At 41.0% G+C, this 20,536-nt stretch overlaps 1 protein-coding gene across 19 annotated transcripts in view; it reads left to right on the forward strand.

Annotated features, from left to right (window-relative positions):
- The window catches only part of PTK2 (protein tyrosine kinase 2), a 338,626-nt gene that overhangs the window by 183,871 nt on the left and 134,219 nt on the right, over nucleotides 1-20,536 (forward strand). For all 19 annotated transcript variants that reach the window (XM_075581727.1, XM_075581721.1, XM_075581682.1 and 16 more), the window contains 3 exons: nucleotides 12,108-12,187; nucleotides 13,240-13,302; nucleotides 20,241-20,295. In XM_075581727.1, coding sequence (XP_075437842.1) covers nucleotides 12,108-12,187; nucleotides 13,240-13,302; nucleotides 20,241-20,295 — 198 coding nt within the window. The remainder of the gene's footprint in view (nucleotides 1-12,107; nucleotides 12,188-13,239; nucleotides 13,303-20,240; nucleotides 20,296-20,536) is intronic.

Genomic DNA, 20,536 nt, shown 5'->3' on the forward strand with positions numbered 1-20,536 from the left:
AAAATGCTAGGAAAGTATTTAGTATTTAAATGTCTGATTTGAAATGCAGGTGTTTTTTAGTTGATTTGACATGTTCTGTGTTTGTGCTTTAATAACTCCCACCAAAATCCAGTGCTCGCTTATTATCAGCTTGGTTTGTTTATGGATTGCTAGATTTTATTTTTCTGACCATGTAATACCACAGTGTCCTACACTGGAATATGTTGTTGCCTTGTGAATAACAAATAATAATTTGACTACTTCTATCTGTATTTTGTCTGCCTTTAAGAACAGCAGCCGGTGATATCAGACGCTGGGATTTTAGCTCACGTAATGTCTATTTAGAAATGGTAGTTCTATGTCCTTGAGTTGTGATGTGTATCTTCCTTCGGTCTCATCAAAATCTCACACAAGGTGAGCTATGTGCAAAGGAGTGTTTTACAGGAAGCTCGTGTCCTCAGCTCAGGGTTAATATTGATCCGCAATGCTCATTAGAGACTATTATTCCTGGATGATGGGCTCAATAATATGATACAGCCCATTTTATATTTGAATTGATGATAAAATTGACTGTGTTCTTTGTAACGAGTGACCTGGTCTGCTTTGCAGAACTTCATGGCTTGTGGTCCTTGTCCTGGAACAGGATTGTATTTTTTCTGCTTTTAGGCCGCCAGCTCTCCCCAGTGAAAGTTTCCTGTTCTGAAGCAGCCATTGCTGCTGTGCAGTTGCAACATTATTGTTACAATATAGCCTTTTCACAAGCCACCAGCCAGTTGCCTTGGCAACCTCTCACTGATCATAGCTTGAGTTGGTTTAGCCCTCTCCCCCCGCCTTTCTCTGTTTATTAGTATGCCCCGTTGGCTTGTTTCTGTCAGGAAAGGAAAAAGTGCTGTCTCTCATCAGCAGACACAGTGAGTAGATGCATCTTGCACTGCTCCCTTAGGCCGAGTTCAGGGTGGATGCTACGTGACGTGCTCGCGCTTGCTTGCGCGGGCACGTCCGTTGCAATTTCGGGTTGTTTGGTGGGAGTTTTCAGACTGAAAACTCCACCGGCGGCAAACTACAGGCAGTCCTCGTTTTACAGCGCTTCGCTTTACAACGAATGGCTTATCCAATGCTGGGCAATGCATACCTATATTCATTTTTACAACGCCAAAATGGCTTATCCAACGCTCTTACAACGCTTTTGCAACGTTGTGTATGTGTGTATATATATACACATTCACATAAACAACGTTACAAAGCGTCGTAAGAGCGTATATATATAATTTATACTATATAATATTATATTATACTATATAATATATTATTTATTATGTTATATTATATATATAATACAGTATATACACTATATAATTTGTGTGTGCTGCATATCTTATTGCTTGCATAAAATATTTGGTGTATTTTAGTGTTAAAAATGCCTTCAGGAACGGAACCTTTCATTTAAACAGTGTTCCTATGGGAAAACGTGTTTCGCTTTACAACGTTTCGCTATCCAACGCCATTTTGAGTAACGCATTGTGTCGGATAACCGAGGACTGCCTGTACAGCGTTGACGCTGCTACATTTTGCTGCTGTAACCCAAAATGATATTTCGGGCTACAGTCGTTTCACGTGAGCTGGTTCAGCGAACCAGCTCCGTGACACGTCCGCCACGCCGCAATCCAACTCCTGCAGCCAAGGCACAGATCGCTTGGCTGCAGGAGCGCGCGCACAGACGCTCGTGACCACAGCATCCACCCTTAACTTGGCCTTAGAAAAGGATTCCTTTTTACCCTCCCCTCACAAGAGACACTTCCTACCACAAACTACATGCAAGTGCTTTTATATTTCTGTTAACCCCACCCAATAAAGTTGAAGACAATAGAAGGGCTTTGTGTGTTTTTAAAGGGGACGAGTTTATGCCACATGAACCTACTCGCATGCTCAAATGAGCTTGGGTCCAGAATAGTCCTAGTCGGCCATTTTCCTCAATATTTCAGTGAGAGCGAACCAACAATAACTCAATCACTGTATTTGTTTTATACTGAATCATCGAGGCTGCGTATTGATAACTGGCATTGGTAAGGCTTGATTTTTTTGCCTGAGCCATAGAGTAAGATCACACAACTGGCTATATCATGGTATTAAGAAAGTCCTTAGTACTTTTACATTCCATTCTTGAAGGTGCAGGAAGATCAAACCCCCTTCTGCTCACATTTGTATGGTGGCTCTGAGCAGGACCTGTACTGATAACGTGCCTCCTCCCCCCCACCCTCAAGCTTCTGAGGACAGGGTACACACTTGGTTGACATAGCCCCCAATGAAAAGAAAAACTAAATTTCCAGACATACCAAGAACAGCCTTATGTTTAATGACTGTCGGTTAGATTTAGGGCCCCCCCCTCCCCATGCTTTACTGATGTAATCATACATGACGTCACAAATGACACTACAAATTACATGACATGATCCCATTCGAAAATGTGGAATGCAGCCCCAAGAATCATAAGCCCTATCCAATCCCTTTCCCCCTCTCACCCCCCAATCATATGGCTTCTCTGATCGTTTTCTCCTCTCACCCCACAAACATTAGGTTTCTCAGGTCCTTTCTCCACCCGCCATCCCTTTCTTTTCCTTACTGTACATCATGCGTCTCCGGGGTCTCTCACTCCTCGCCCGCAGATGCATCCGACATCTTCTGTGATCCCTTTGTGCCCCTTACCTCCCCAAGTATCTGCGGACTCTTTATCCCTCAACCCCCCTACTACAAGTATCAGTCCTCTCTAATCCCTTTCTCTACTTATCCTCCGCATCCCACAAATATCGGGCTTCTCAATACCTCCCCACACGCACACCATGCTCCCGCATGCTTGGTTGTGATGATGGCTTTGGAGGAATGAACAGTTTTCAGTGCTGGTCAGAGTGGAAGTTGTCCATGGTGCTATAGTAGTAGTTTTTAGTGTGCTACACAGATCCTAACATATGGGATGTATACAGTACTTCACCAATTCCATAATCGTCTTTATCCACCCCACTTTCACTGATGTGATGTCATCAGCAAAGCACGGGGGGGTTAAGGTTACGTATCACCATAATGTTGCATTTTCCAGACTTTTCCTGGGTTTGCTAATGAACCTTAACTACACTTTAACAAAGTGTTTTGTTTTTTCCCAGTTGAATTTCTATGTTTTTTTATCCTATGGACCATATATAGCAATTGATCACATGGACTTTCTTTCATACAGTTCACTATTAAATTGTTCATAGACATCTCGCAATTACATGTTGTAAAATTGTATCAAACGGATACAACTGATTCTGCTCAAAGTCTCCACACATTCACCTTGCCAATCCGACCTGAAATCCAACATTTCAGACTGATTACTTCGTTTTTGAAAGGTACCGTATGACGGTATGAGCAGCTGAAAAGGAGGGTTTTAATTGAAGGCTCGTTCAAACCTTAACTATGGATGCACTACTGCTATATAACATACAATATATATCGTCGTCATAGAGTTAAAACTCATTACGTGCATTTTTGGTCAAGACCTGCTAAATGCACTTCCTGACTTGGAATTTTTTTATATTTCTATAGAAAAACGCGTGAAGTGCCTATTTAGTCATAGTTCAGTGTTAACAAAACATAAAACTCATGATTTTGAAATAATGTCAAAAAGAACATTTAATCGCCTTTTCCTCAGTACTCTAAGGCCGCGCTTATAGTGCGGCGACGCGACATCGCCCGAAAACAAATGTTTTGTCGCCGCCGCGTGCGCTTATAGTAAGCGTGACGGCGACGCGATTTTTGGTAGCCGTAATTATTTGATTTTTTTGGGGCTGTCGTCTCATGTGACAGCCCCTGAACCAATCAGGAGCCTGGTCGCCTACGCCGCAAAGCGAAATACAACTTTCGCTTGCGGTGACGTCACGCGTCGCTGGCACTATAGGCCAGCCTAAGAATGTAGTTAATGGCTTTCCCTCTACAACAAATATATACATGCATACACACGCACACGCAATATCCTCTCGCTCCCTCTGTATATATGTGTATATAAAACAAAGGGTGGAGAAAGCACACCATACACAAAATAACTAGCTCAGAACTGGTAAGTGCACGCGTCATAAGTAATGCATTAAGATACTTCACTAAAGCTCAGGGAAGGAGACACAGCACTGGAAATAGGTGAAAAAATCTATTTAATAGATTATCAAAACAATCCCATGTTTCAGAGCCAACTCAGGGCGCCTTCATCAGGAGTATAAAAATGACTTGTTTGGTAAGTTGGAAAGGTCTTGGGAACTATTTGTTTGCTCAGGACAAAGAAGATTTGTTTGTCTACTTAAGCATTAGAATCAGGGACCATGGGCCCTCTTCATGCAAGAAAATAAATGTGCACCTTTTGTAATGTAAAAAAAAAGCACGTTTTGTTGATTTGTTCAAGGCTATTTAAAACAAAGTACACAACCAACGAGTGTGAACAGTCCGCTATTGTGTGCAGTTTCTGGAGCAGGCAGATAAAGATGTTACACCAGTGTCACTTCTTTCAGGCTTAGATGGGTGAGCCTTTTTTCTTTTCTTGTTTTTGCATTTTTCACATGAGAACGGAGCAAAAGGCAAAGTGTGATAAAAGCACAGAAAATGAAATCATCTAATTTGAAGAAACCTAGGAAGCTGTTTGTTTCAGTCCAGAGTTCTCCTGCTAGAAAATAAAAGCAAAGATAAACATTTTCTTACCCATATAAAAACAAGTCGGAGAGAAATTGAAATACAGTTTTGGTAGAAATCCCATTCACATTACAGTATGCAGAGACTACAAAGTTGCGACTGTTTGGCTCGCTCCTAGCCGTGTTATACAGTACAGTATACACTGATAAGGGCAGGTCACGCAGGTGTTCAAAGAGCTTGCCGCTCTGAGATCTGTGGGGTTCGCCAGTCTCATTCATCACTCGACTAGTAACCCTGGTTCCAACGCCTCCTTCAGGCGTAATGCTGCTAAACCATTCAACTGACTGCCCGACCAACCATTGTTCATTTTGTCAGGCAGTATCAATCTCTGTATTGATCACCAGAAGAAGCCATGGCGAAACGCACGTTGCGGCGGGCCTTAGTAACGCCTCTCTGACCTGGCTGACGCGTGACGCATACTGGCGTGCACGCCTACACCTTATTCTCTACTAACCGTGTCTGCTTGTTCCAATCCGTGGCAATGAACGTTTTGTACCGGGAAACCACCAAGCTTCAACTGATGCCTCTTACACCGCTGGACTTTTCTACATTGATGTGCTTTACAGGGGTGTTGTAGTATTCTGTGTAGGTTGTGTGCATTTTGTATATATGGGATCAAGAACTATTTAGTGCATATTTAGTGTAGATATTGTCTTTATGCGCATGTTTTTTGGTATTCAATTTTCTCTAGACCAGCCGGTCCAGACTTCTTCAGGGGAAATTTTTTTCCTCTGCAGAGTTTTTACTTACTTTTAGAGAGCGAGAGAGACTTTTTTCTATTGTATTTTCTATGGGTTGGGACTGTTGTAGCAGTTGAAATTTTTATTGAGAAGATAATTCTGTTTATCCACTTTGTATCATTATTAATAGAGCGTTCTTTTTATTAAGTGTTTTTTATTCTAGTTTGTTCAAATAAACTTTTTGTATTTTTTGGTATACCCCGAGTGCTTATTTTGGAGGTTCTTTTTTCCTATACTGTATACATATTATATACCTCACAGCACCATTATAGCTAGAACGTGGATGTTAGTATTTCTCTAATATTTTGTGGGTACTATTAACTTTAGTTTCCTCTTTGTTTAGTGTGTGTGTGTGTGTGTGTGTGTGTGTGTGTGTGTGTGTGTGTGTGTGTGTGTGTGTGTGTGTGTGTGTGTGTGTGTGTGTGTGTGTGTGTGTGTGTGTGTGTGTGTGTACTTTTTATTATTATTTGTGGGAAAATTTGCAAGTATGAAATGTTTTAAATGCCCTTACTTTCTTGTCCAGGGTATTGCTTTTTAGGCCTCCCAATGTAATTTGCAGACTTATGACTTACTGAACATATAGAGTGGCTGCTGCTTCTTGTTCATTGTAAATCTCTCTTGGTTTACTGAGAACAGAACAATGTCTTATTATTCCATCCCCTGCCACAAAGTAACAGTGTGGTACTATACGACTACAGGTGATTCCTTACCTGCAACAAAGAGAAACTAGAGGGAGCAGTAGGGAAACTCAACACAATGTGTCCTCTGTGACAAACCTCCCTGCAACATTACCCCGAGCAGGAAATAATGTATGTGCCTGTATATGCATGTTTGTGTGGCTCGCTCTGTCCCTCTCAATGTTTTATTGTTTACGTTTTTCGGAGCGCATTCCAATTGATGATCTTTATTCTTTCTCCAAGAGACCTAATGCAATGAGAATGTAGTTGATTTCATATAAGACTTGTTTGTTTGGATTGAGACGAACAAGTCCTGTGTACTTAGTCTTCTATCTACATGGAGGGAGCTTAACGGATCAAAGTCTAAGAAAGGAATCATGACATAATACGTTGACATCTGGAGACTTACTCTCCATGGCTGACGGAATAATTACTGTCATTCTGCCCACAAAATACATGGTTTACAGCCGAGTTTCTTTTCAAACGCGTATGCCCTTATAATTAACATATGGGAGGGGCAGTTGCTATAAACAGGTCATGGTAAAGATCAACTGCAGTAGATATAAAGTCTGTGACCTTGAGGGGAGGGGGGTGTGACTGGTTGAATGGGGCAGCAGATGAAGACAGATGGCAGTCCAACCCCATCCTGCAGCTGTTGGATCGGCCTGTAGGGTGTGCATCCATTATTCAGGTAGTTACAGTGCGCGTCTATATATTTGCTGAGTTTATTTGGTTTTCAAAAGGATTTTTTTTTTTTTTTTGCTTGATTCTGGGTTAACTCCTTGCTTTTTGGTCAATGGTAGCACATTATAAGCAAGGTTCCGTGCACCCTGCGTGATATCAGAAGAATATGAACATGGTTTCTTTTGCATGTTTACAAATATGAGTGAATTTCGGATTGACAATGTTCTATACCTGCTGATGGATTACATGTATTTGAGCAGTTTAGGGGAATGTGAGGCAGTACTACAGTACATGGGAGAGATAGTGGATTTTTGGTTTAGCCTCCCAACAGGTGGTAGAGGCTAATATGATACGGTTATCCTAAATATAAGGACAGTCAAAAATCAAATAGGATCTAAGATTTTACAAAAGATAGGAAATTGGCAGACAGATGGGCCAATTGATGGGTCGTAGATAGCCATCTGTGCTGATGCGGGGATAGCCTGAAAACCTGACCTGTTGGTGGCCCTTGAGGACTGGAGTTGCCCTCTCCTGCCGTTGAGGCATAATACATTCAAATACATGGTCCACCATCCTGACTTTTAGTGCTATAACAAGTTTAACCCTGTGGGTGCTTAATGGGCCTCCGAACCATAACCCCTCCGGCACATCATATTCGCGACGTCGCTGATTACAGGAACAGAAGAGGGGCCCTCTTCTGGATAGATCCTACTTAGCGTTCCACAGGAGTGCAGAATACCATCTCCCCTAGAACATGAGCAGAAAGCCTATAACGTAGCCACTACTTCAGGGGGCCGCTGGAGTGCCAGGACCCATGACGTGGCTATGTCATGGGGCAAGGAAAGAGTTAACATTTTTAATTGTGTCCGAGCTGATGCTTCAATATATCAAAATTCCTTATTGATTTCTTAATGTGAGGAATAAGTGGTCAACGTCCATATGGGTACTTGTTGGTTCCTTATATGCAAATCATCATGCTATTTTCATGCGAGAATGAGGAAAGTTGCAGCTGAAAGAAGCTCCACCCTCGGGATAATGGCGAATAGTTTTTCGCTTTCCCGCCCCCTCTTAACGCAATAAAACAGGATTAGTCGAATATAATTGGAAGCATTCTAAAAACGGCTTCCTGGCCTAAGTTCAGAAATAGTTGTAACAGATATTTCGAGAGAAGCGGGAGCCAGTGTTTTTCGTCCAGGGTTCTGCAGGCTTCCCTAAATGGTTCTACCCAAACACATTGCATCTGATCTCAGAAACACTATTTTGTCCTATAACGCGACCCGTGCGACCACTCGGGCTACGCATGCGCATTGTGTCGGTTCTTGTACTGTATGTTTGACACTGGAGGAAGCAGAAGAGTCGGAAATGCATGTCGGTGTGTTAATCAGCGTGTGACGTCAGACGTCACATGGTCAGAGCAGTGACGTAGTAATGGCGGAGATGTTGCACTCCGCATAAGAGAAGAAGTTTGATCTCATAGGCTCTCTATTTCTATATTATATGGTGGGATGAGAGAGAGCAGGTTGGGGTTTTGCAGAATTTAATGATATAAGTAATAGAGTTCCTCAACCAAAAAAAGGTTGAAAACCACTGCTCTGAGTAGTGCCTAAGAAAAGTATGTACAGTGTAGTGTGTTTTTTTTAATTTAATTGTGTATTTTTATAATGTTATTTTTACTGTATGGTGTATATTTTTAGATTTTGGCAACCTGTGTGTAATAGCCGTCACCAAGTATCACTTATTGTGTACACTATCAATTTGTGTGTTTATTTGCAAATGTATCCATATAGGAACCCATTGACATAATTTAGAGATGCACTGTAGCTTTAAATTTGACCTCAAACTGGTCATTACCTAGGAAACGTTTAAGTTATTTAAGATCACGTCATATCACATTAACCATTCCCTTGAGACAGGCGCATGAGTGCGACGAGACGCGTTGGAACTTTTTTGCTACTTGGATTGTAATCTGCATTTTGCAATCATGTGAAATACCTGACATCCGGTTAGTCCAAGGTTGTTTGACAAAATCCAGTCTGAAGGAAACTACAGCTGTTTGTGGATTGGACAATAAATATTGCAAACGCATACAGATTGGCGGGGAGCTAAAATACACCCAGCTCCGGAGATTCTTGCTAATGCTGGACTTTTCCCACCACAGCTGAAAACCACTGGGGGTTTTCTTCCCTACTGGGACGGCTTCACGGAGTGTTCCACGAACACTTCCAGCATCTGTTGACTGCCTACTGCAGCTGTCCATGGTGCAGACGTATCCAGTCAGAGGCACACATTGTTTGATGTTGGAGGAGAAAGGAGGTACAGCTCCAGGGATCCGCTAAAACATTGGATTCCCTAAAACACAGATGACAGTCATCTGAGGATTACCCCCCTTACCTGTGACGTCTCCATGGAGATCCACGTGTACACTCATCAGTGTTTGTGAACCCCTTACAATTTTCATATATTTAAAACCTAAAATATTATTAGATCTTGATCGAAGTCCCAATAATAGATAACGATAACATGATCAAACAAATGACACAAAAACATGATACTTTTTCAACATTTATTTATCCCCAAATTATTCAACATTCAATATCCATGTGTGAAAAACTATGTGAACCTTTTAGGTCAAGTACCCCTTGAACAGCAATAACTTCAACTACAGTAAGTGTTTCCTGTAACTGCTACAGTAAGTGTTTCCTGTAACTGCTAACAGTCTCTCACATCGGTTTAAATTGTAGATAATCTAATCATGTGAGTCATGAACACTCTCATTAGCCAAGGGGAGAGTGGCCTGCAGATCCTTTAGATGTTACTCTGGGGTTCTTGGTGACTTTCTACATGATTTGCTGGTTTGTTCTTGGAGTGATTTTAGGACGACCACTCCTGGGTAGAGTGACCTGTGGTCTTGAAATTTCTCTATTTGTAGACTATCTGTCTGACAATGGATTGGTGGAGCCCTAAATCTTTAGAAATGGGTTTGTAACACTTTCTAAACTGATGAGCATCAATAACTACTTTTCTGAGGTCCTCAGAGATTGCTTTGTATTGTGGCATGACGTGTTTCCACACACCTGTATGGTGAAGACCAAACTCACAAAGTTTCTTATCTTTATATAGGGTGGTGACTACCAAACTCACCCCTGAAGATCTACCTAATTATTTAAACACCTGATTCTAATTATCCCCCTTAATTTAGCTGATAAAACCATTGTTTCAATTACTTTTGCACATGTCCTGACTCTCTTAATTACTTATTGTTTTCTCTAATGCATTAATCATTTTGTTTCAAGAGACATGGAATTGGTTAATATAAACCCTATTGGTTATTCAAGAAAAGACTGGTTTTATTCAAGAAGGTTATCATGGAAAAATTATGGAATTTCCGTAATTATCATTGGGGTTCACAAACTTTTTCTCACCACTGTGTGTGTGTGTGTGTGACACACACACACACACACACACACACACACACACACACACACACACACACACACACACACACACACACACACACACACACACACACTGTGTGGCTCACAATCTGTAGGTTGGAGAAAATAAACTAGTATGAATGTGCAGTTTGAAGCATATGGCTTTAAAAATGTGGCAGCTGGAAAGTTAAATGCTGGGGTCATGCACCTCGTTCATTTATACAGCCCAGCAAGTGCGCTTTCAGCACAACAGATGCCGAGCTGTCACGGAGTGCTTCTTATGGTTCTAATGGCAGTTAAGGGAAAACTTACAAATATATCAGTGCTTATATGTAATCTGAGTATACTTTAAGTTTAATTGAGTACATTGGGTTTTATTACCACTCCTGCTTACGTGGTCTAGCAAATATATTTGAAAATGTACTAATCACCTTTACCTTTAGTTCCTCTTTCTGGTTTGCCATCTTTGTTTTGCATTATGGAGAGAAAATAATGTGAAATTCACTTATTTGTGAATCAGGAAGGAGGGGGTCTGCATGGAGCTGGACCGTGCTATATTTAGCTCTGGGTATCCCCTGGTTCCAGAAATAATGACCTTTTTTAGTTGCCAGGGTTTTTGTCCCTATTTCGGTATTCACAATGGCTGCCAAATCGGCATCGTTCCCAACGTGGTGGGAAAAACTTGATGAAGTTGTATAATTTTAGATTGACTTAGTATGTCTATTATTAAAGTTGAGATGATGCTAGAATTGTCTGGTTTTCAGCCGGTCTTTGGTGATGCCCTGGGGGGCTGCAGCAGGGGGAGCAGGGATTCCCAGAAAAAGCATTTAGTAATGGCCGATATTTTACTGCTCAAGACCAACTAGGTGTTTGCCATCATTTCTATTTTATGTTATATTGTAATATTCTACATTGTTTGATCTAGGAAAGTGTTAGATTATTCAGAACATATTAAGCCCAATCCCAGCAATAGTATTTGCACCTTTCTTGGATAAGTGGAGAAGTGTACTGCCAAGTCACAATAAAATGAAATGTTTGTTAGCGGTCAGTGACGCATTGAAGGGAAATGCGATATGTGCGTTTTCGGCCGTGCCTTGTACCAAATACTGTAGTAATTGATGGAGCCGTATTGGCAGTGGCATCTGTTCAGCTATAAGGAATATAATGTCATTTCTAAGCAGGTTCCATAAGATTGTGCATACATTGTGTCTGCATCATAGACAATGAAATGAAAATGCCCTAAACTGCCGTCATGACTCCCGAACCGTCCCCTGTGTAAATGTCCGTCGCTCAGGGCAATGTGCCTATGATTAAAAAAAAATTGTTTCATTGGGGTGTTATGTGGTTATGGGTAAATGTGTTACTGCTGACAGAGCTTCAATTTTGTCTCATTGCTTTTTCTTTGTCACTATAAGTAAATGGATAGTTTATAATAGGTTAAATCGGTGCATGCGTAAAAGATATAAAGGATAATACCTTTGTGTTTCTCTCGCTTTTCACACCGTGTGCATGTATGTGTGTAATAACAGTGCATTAGCAGAGCTTCCATCTCCTATCGTAAAGTGTAAGGTACCCAGTTAGTACAAACCGTGTGTTAAATTACATGATCGCATCTTTGCACCATTGATTGTTTCTTTGAGGATAGTGGGATCTTCTACACAAGTCTATATTTATTGTATTTTTGGAATGCTAAGGAATATGAAGGGATTTACATTAAAGGTTGTTGGGGAACACTTAGGCTTTTAGACATAGATTACAGGCGTGTGCGCCATTAAAACTCTTATGCTGCCGGAGAATCCGACAATGTGTTCCATGCTCCGCGGGTGCAAAGTTTATCAATATCACTTCTTCCGCTGTCTCATTGTTGTCCATTTGTTGTTTTGTAGGTGAAAAATGACTACATGTTAGAAATAGCAGATCAAGTGGACCAGGAAATTGCATTGAAGCTGGGTTGCCTTGAAATACGGTAAGCTAATACCCAAACCGCTCAATAAGCGCACGTCCTGAGGTTGCGATCTGGATAATACCGCACTTGTGGGGCTAAGGCAGGGGTGGGTAGCAGGGATATCCTTAAAACCTGGCTGGTTGGTGGCCCTTGAGGACTGGAGTCGCCCACCCCTGACACATGAACCTTTCATTCCTGTTTACAGCTTGAATGACTCTTGTTTCACAGCGATGAACCCAGCAGCTGTAGAATTAATATTGAGGGCTATTTTTGCAGTTGTTTGTCTTTAACTCACAATTGTTTTGTGAGCAGCTGCCTAATAACAATGTTTCAAAAAACTGAGCTAGGGTTAAGATAATATATTGAATCCCATCGCTGCCGGAAGGGTCAGCAAAGCCGTGCTGGCATTTCTGCCAGTATCGCAGTGTAAATGTTCTATATGTGCAGCAGGCTTTGTCTTCTGCCTGCGCTGTGGCTAATTGGATTTGAATTCTTAAAATAAATGATTACTAATGATTCATTAAAACCAAAAGATGACTTATTTTTTAACATGAGTTGGGTATGCTGTGCTTTTAATATCGTGAGCTAATTGCGGAATGGCAAAGTAGAGCAAGAAATATTTATATTATCTTATTTATGGAGTACTAGCTGCTATTGCAGGAAATGTAAATCCAGAAATAGGACTTTTTAAAAACTTGTCCAACACCACTGTACATATGCAACTCGTTAATCAGTGAGGTACATAATTATGTTAAACGCAGGAAGTTACCAGTATTACTTCCTAGTTTTTAACAGGGATTTAAATGGTTACCAATTTCATTGCAGCTTCCTATTGGCTGCCATTTTGTTTCCCCTAGAGAGATTTAAACCCTGTAAGTATCTCAGGAACAGTGGGTGTTCCACCACTTAAAATAGTTCTGGAGGACCCTCTTCAGTTCCCATCGGGAGGGGGCAGGCTACTTAAAAATCTTCGCTGAAGGCTAATATTTTGGTGATAAATACTTTCCCGCATTATATCCCAATGAAACACATGCGTTTAAGGAAAATGTAACGTTGTGACTTTGTTCTTGTAGGAGATCTTATGGGGAGATGAGAGGCAATGCCCTAGAAAAGAAATCCAACTACGAAGTCTTAGAGTAAGTATCTATCTTAATCTCTTTAATATGCAGGTTTGCTGAGCAATGTATGGCGAAGTTGGAATAAAATCACTGTTCCATGTTCCAACTATGCTACTATTTTATTCAGTATAATTTCAATACATGCTCAGGGATGTATCCACATCTCACGCTGGCTTCCCAAATTGGTTCAAATGTTTTTTTTAAACAGTTAATTGAAAATCCTACTGTATTTTATTATTATTATTTTAAATAAATTAGTTGTGTAGTATTAGATGATACTTATTGCATTGCTTGCAAAGCAGGATCTGCACCGATCGATCGGCAGCTGAAATAATTGCATTGCTGTCAAGACTGCTTCAAACTGCAGATTCTGTGAGGGAACACTGGAATGGATGCTGTGAGGGAACACTGGAATGGATGCTGTGAGGGAACACTGGAATGGATGCTGTGAGGGAACACTGGAATGGATGCTGTGAGGGAACACTGGAATGGATGCTGTGAGGGAACACTGGAATGGATGCTGTGAGGGAACACTGGAATGGATGCTGTGAGGGAACACTGGAATGGATGCTGTGTTCCACTTAAGTCCGTATAATTTCCTAAATCATCGTCACTTTGCTTCTCCCCCCCCCCTCCCTTTTTCAGTAATATTTCTAAATCCGCCTTCTGTTACATTAAGCATCTCATACAGCTGTGTGTAGCTTTAGAAAGTACAGAGCCACCACTTCAAGGATACCTATTGGCATTTAAGACTAGTCCGTGTGGGTTTGATGGTTGTCTCTGCGTTGTGAAAATTAAAGGTGGGTATGGGGATTTAACTTTGCAAATGTATGATTATAAGCCTAATGCTGGGGATCACACACCACAAATACCACGGTATATGCATTATATAGTGCTTTAACCCTTTGGGTGCCCCATGACTTGGTGGCTCCATCATGGTTATTCTGCTCGTTTTTCTACTGGAGATGGTGTTCTGCGCTCCCAGGGAGCGGTCTGGACAAAATAGGACGACTGCGACGACTCATCCATTCTCCTTATCAGCGACGCCGCAGTGTGTCTGTGGCACTGGTGTCTCGGCCCTGCCGGCACTCATGGTTGAATAGGGCTGGTGATCAGGACTAGCACATTGAGAGATATGGTACTGTAGGATTTCACAAGTAAGTGACCAATATGAACAAGTAAATATGTTTTGAACAATCAACAAAACCTCTATGCAGTCTCATGCTGAATTAGCTGTGTACAAGTGATTTTCTGGATGTGTCCTGCCTTAAGTCTGGCCTTGTTGCAGTATAATCCAGCTGGCAAAATCTCTGTGCAATATATATGTACACAATTAATAGGAAGCTAATATTTACACATTCAATGTAATTATTATCCAGAATCCTTCTCTGTAGTCCAGTCACTGAGTGACATGAGACATGATACATGGAAGTGAAGCATGAGACATGTCCATTCACTCATTAGTTTCTGGTCTGTTGACCAAGTAAGTGGAACTGTGCATTTAAATATAGAAGCAAAACACGAAGGTGCAACAGGCCCCTGTCAAAATACTGTACCGTGTTAAAAATACCTCACAGGTTCAATCTCACTCTGGTTTCTGCAGCTTGATATGTACCGTACAGGTGTTTTCACAGTTACGAGATAGCGATGCAAATAAAATAAATAAACAAAGCTCTTTTAAGATTTTTTATTTTTTTTAAATGAAAATTATTATGCTTATGTACCAGACAAGTTGCCGTCGGTTACTTACCGATATGTAAATCCCACCTGTCACATGGGGCTGAGGCTTCCTATCGACTCTCGGAACACAGGAGATTTAGACACCATTTTGTTCCCCATGGATTCAGCCCCGGAGACCTTACTGCTTCCCATGTGTTTAATAAAATGGGCGGGGAAGGGGGGGAGGGAACATAAAACAGACGGGCGCAACTGCTCCTTTTATGTTACTGTGACAAACATGCAGTGTCGCAGCTCAGAGGGGTTGTGTATTCTACATTAATATGCAGGTCTTGGCTAGATAAAGGTCTACAGGGACTTGCACAGCAAGCAACATTTCTCTTGTTTACACTAAAGGAGGCATAAAATAATGCCCATAAATATACAGTATTACTGACCCCGCCTAGACGTCCCAATGTGTATAGGTACCCTAAATACATTTAAAATCATACGCTCTTGGCACTGAATAAATGATGCAAAATAATGGCCATAGAACATAACTGGCATATATTATGTTCTATGTAAATTAATTCTTTATCCCGTGTTCCATGCCCAGAGCACAGTTGTGAAGCATGAGTTTTAGGAATGGTTCCTATTCATATTTGGGTATATGGAATGTTTATTTAGGCTCTCCATGTATGTGAATCTTGACATATACCCTGTGTAAAGACACTGCAGTTACACAGAGAATGATTCCGTATTCTGTGTGGAGATTTTTTTAATGTTCTCACAAATCTTAGTCTGTTGCTATATTATCCGGTAGTTACTAGAAATAAATCCTATTAATGATGTGCTGAAGGAGAGTGCTTCTGGGACATTAGCAACCAAGGAAAATCCCAGATGCACTGAAGGTGATATATATGGGAGGTAAAATATTTCGTTAACCTTTTGAAGGTGCTTGCAATACTTTTGCTTGTACTGTTGAGCCATGTGATAGGTTAACACACATTAGTTAGCTTACTGCGTATGTCTGCACGAAAGTCATTACCTAAATGTTCTGTGCTGTCACACAGCAGGTCACCCAGCATGCTCTCATTTAGTCTTGTAGTTTAGATCATAACATTTTCCATTACAGTTGTCAAACATGTAGGTCTACAGACCATTCGACTGGGATAACCGTTTTAATTTGAGTGAAGAGGAATTTTTTACATATAGGGCACATGTCTGAGCGCTCGTAAGTACAGTATTGAATGGGAAAGCAATTTGCTTAGACAGGAAAATTAACGACATCTTGTGACCAGGCTTTTTTTATAGGAGAAGTTTTGGTGCTGCTTTTTTGTTATTTTTATACTGTATATTGTTTTAAATAGTGCCTTTCTTCCAAAAAATTGTAAACAAATGTATGATAAAGATGATGCTGTATATTGTACTGCACCGGTCCAGGGCAGAAGGCCACTCAACAGCCGCAGAGCCGGCGCAGGGATGTCCGCAGCTGCTGCAGAACCTCTTTACAAGAGCTGTCACTCATACTCTGCTTCCTAAAGGCGCATTACACAATGCCCTGCATAGCACTGTAATGCAATGCATTCTGGGGTGCAACTTCAGTAACCAGAGCAGTGAGTGACCACCTTACTGCTGAAGAAGTTCTGCAGGAGCTGCGGTCTTTCAGCTCAACAAGTCTCCAGCAATTTTTCACTCATCCCCAGTGAGTTTTTTTGAGCGTGTGCGCGTGCCTGTGTTCATGGGAAAATGGAGTAAAGCACACCAAAAATAGAGCGGATTCAATGAGTTGCAAAATAGGTCATTTTAATGACTTTAAAAAGTCATAGTAGTATACAAGCAACCGGCACTGGGTCGGAACTGGCGATGGGTAATTTCAGAGCAGCTGAAAAGACTTCAACACTTGCCTGCAGCCGGCGACGGAGGGTGAGGAGAACCACGGCGACATCGTGGGTGCAGAAGCAGCCGGCGGCAGCAGCGGAACATAGCGCACAGCTGATGCTGTTGGGAGCCGGGGAACCATGTGACCGGAGCAGGAGTGTTCCTATTGGACAGCCAGCTCCTACCTGCCTGTATATTAGGAACGCTCCTGCTCCGGTCACATGGTTCCCCGGCACCCACCGGCATCAGCTGTGCATTGTGTTCCGCTGCTCCCGCCGGCTGAACAAGGACTTCTGCTGCTGCCACCGCCACCAGGACGTTTGCTGCGGTCCTCCTCACCCTCTGTACCGATCTTCCTCGCCCTCCGCCGGCTGCAGATAAGTGTATGCTACCCGGGCAGGGTACCTGGCCTGGTGAAATTGTCCATTTTTGTCGGGTACCCTGTACCCATTACCCAGCAAAATTGAGGACTAGGTACAACACTAGTGTTCATACATATATTTTAAATAGATTTGTCCACAATAAAAACATTGCCGTAAAAGCTGAAATCCACTGGGGAGTAGCTTATGCTATTCGTAGCAGTTTGTTTTAAATGACCCGTAGTGCCGATTGTGCCTCCTGACTCAATCGTTACACACAGATCCAAAAACAGACTTTTTTCACTGATTTCATGTGTTAGTCTTAAATGATGTTGATTTGAATTTAAGACTTCAACGAAGGCTAAAAAACTTTCTTTGCCGCCATTCCATAGTACCAGAATGTATTCTATGTAGCAGATCCATAGAATGATATGATCCGAACATTGTCAAATTTTCACTAAAGACAGTCTGTTTCTCCCATCACCCCAGGTACAAGTTTGCATATGTAGGGGCGCAAGTTGTCCGCATAGCAGTTTCCTGTACCTGGAGGTAGATTTAATTATTAAACTGAAAGCAGTTGTGGATCAATACAAATGACAGTAGCTCACATACTAATTCATTGTGGTCAAGATGGTGCGTGTTTCTGGTGGAGAGAAAAGATGCAACTGCATCAATGCTGACAATGTTGGATACTCGTGTATAAAGATTCTACATCGAGGCTACATAGAAGTGTCTTTATCAACTATGATCCCTTCTAGTCTTCTCAACACGTCCTGAGTGTCTCACACATATGATGGATGAGATGTAACAAAACTTCTCAGGGCCTTGTCAAGATACACGCTCGGTCCCTCAGTGAGGTTCCCGATTCCTGAAACAATGGGCCGACCTGACCAGGTTTAAAAAATGCTTATGAACTTTCGGAAGACTATAAAATGTTGCTATTTTCGGTGTGGTATTCAACATATAGTTATATTCCTGTTTGGATATTAGTGAGTTAATTAGACCCCCATCCAGGAGTATTTTTAACTCTTAGGAAGATGATAGTTAGGTTTGTTCCAAAACTCTATAGCATTTTTTGTCCCTCAAAAGTCTTAAGATTTTCTTTCACATAGATGTCAGTTCTTAATATCACTATGTTGCCACCCTTATCTGAAGATCCTTTCGGAAAGGTCTTTTAGAGCCGCCCTCATCTTTGTTCATTTCATCACTCCCCCTTCCTTTGATATCTGTTCTAGATATTTTTCACAAAGGTCTCTACATTACTGCAGTAATCTATACTTGGAGTGAATTTACTACGGGGTCTGAGTTTGGTAAAAGGACCCGTACCTGGAGTTCTTTCATTCTCGCTCTAAAGACTCCTGAGAATTTCCAGGTTTTCTAGATCGTTGCTGTCCATACCCTCCTGGTCTGTATTCCTAGACCTGGATTCTTGTATCTTTTTATAATATTTATGCAACCGCAACTTTCTAGCGAACAGATTTGCGTCTTTAACACAGTCAAAGTGGTCCATATTGGACGTGGGGGAGTATGATAATCCTCTCCTTAATACCCTAATATGATTGTCACGGAGTTCAAAGTCTGTCAGATTGATAATGAAGATGTCCGTTATTTCTGGATCTGGAGTTGATAGAAAGCTCCCCTGTGTTTTTTGTTGGAGTTGCCTCGATTTTTTACACAGGTCCATTGGATTCACTAAGTGATGTAGCTAATTCAATTGTATAATTACAAATATATATAACAAGTGATATACCAAGACTCAGTCACGTCTTAATCGGCATTTACGCCTCTCCTCATTTTATTTGTTTTTATTATATTTTGGTTCACAGTTCTTTTGCGTCAACCTCAACACATATATCTTTTTTTAATTGATTGAAATAAAATGAGTTTTAATTTTCATGTAGAGGTGTCGTCTTAGTGCAGCACAAAGGGATTCTTTCTTTCTCGCGTTTATATGTACACAGGGGACCATTTGCTTTCCACTACATGGAGGTTTTTTGTTTTTTTTTGTCTTACTCAAGAACTTGATGCAATTTGGATTAAAAAAAGTTCAAGTGAAGGGTTAATTAAATGGCACTTTGCTTTAAGTCTTGTGCCATGCAAAACTGAATTCCACGATACTCCATTTGCGCGTAGCCTCCTTTCTATGCTTCCTATAGTTATCACACCACCTAGTATCTGCAGACTGCGATATCGTGCCAGTCTCTGTATGCTGTGCGGGTGCATACAAAGGCTGATATTTCTTGCAGAGAGGTAGTACTGCGTTCTGGGTCTTTACAAAGGATCCGAGGAATAATGCATTAATTGGGGTCTTAACTTTACATGTATTTTTTATTTAATAGTTTGAGATTAAAGCTGCAGACCATGCACGATCGGTGGTCTGCAATATGTGTTTACATTTTTTTTTTAATTTTTTTTAAAATAAATCCGTTCTGTACTATGAGAAAATATTTGTGGCATTTTCGTTATCTTTTTTTTAAACAAATGTTATTATTATTATAATAATAAATGCATGTTCTTGTATAGCGCTTCTAGTTTTACGTAGCACATTAGAGACATTTTGCAGGCACAGGTCCCTGCCCCACAGAGCTTACAATCTATGTTTTTGGTGCCTGAGGCACAGGGAGATAAAGGGACTTGCCAAAGGTCACAAGGCTGGGAATTGAATTGTCTTTACTCACTGAGCTGCTCCTTTTCCCTATTTATAACGTAACAAGCATTTTGTGTTGCTATACCATTTACAAAGACGCATCCCCTTCCTCTTCCGAGGAAGCCACTGGTAGCCATTTAGTGAATCCCGAGCCGGATTTTCGCCGATCGATTTGTCAACTTACTAATTACTTATCATTGCGTGGATTGTATTGATGCACATACAGTATTGAAGAGAAAAAATAAATAATAATTTAAAAAAAATGGCTGCTTAAAGTGCTGCTTTAAAAGCTTCATTGACAAACCAAATTGTTTGTGCTGCTGTTTACAACAGATGTCCAAGTTTATTGCAATGTCTTACGCTGGTCCTGTGTTATTAAAATGCTAAATGTGATAAATAATGTGATCTTTCAGGAAAGATGTGGGTTTGAAACGATTTTTCCCGAAGAGTTTGCTGGATTCCGTTAAGGTAATAAATACCTTTCTCTTAAGTATCAAAACCTGTAAATGCTGTTCTTTCACTCTTTTATTAATCTTCTGCTGTGTTTGTGAAGTGTATAACCTTTTGCAGTAAATAGTTTGATTGCTGTGGTGTGTAGAATAACAATCCGATTGAGGCTCAAATGCTAGATGCCAGGCGTGAGGGGCAGATTAGGTGACTTGCTGTACTGTATGTGATATTGAGCAAGTAACTTCACCGTTATAAAAAA

This window comes from Ascaphus truei, chromosome 2 (genome assembly GCF_040206685.1).
Source record: "Ascaphus truei isolate aAscTru1 chromosome 2, aAscTru1.hap1, whole genome shotgun sequence".
Taxonomy (NCBI): domain Eukaryota; kingdom Metazoa; phylum Chordata; class Amphibia; order Anura; family Ascaphidae; genus Ascaphus; species Ascaphus truei.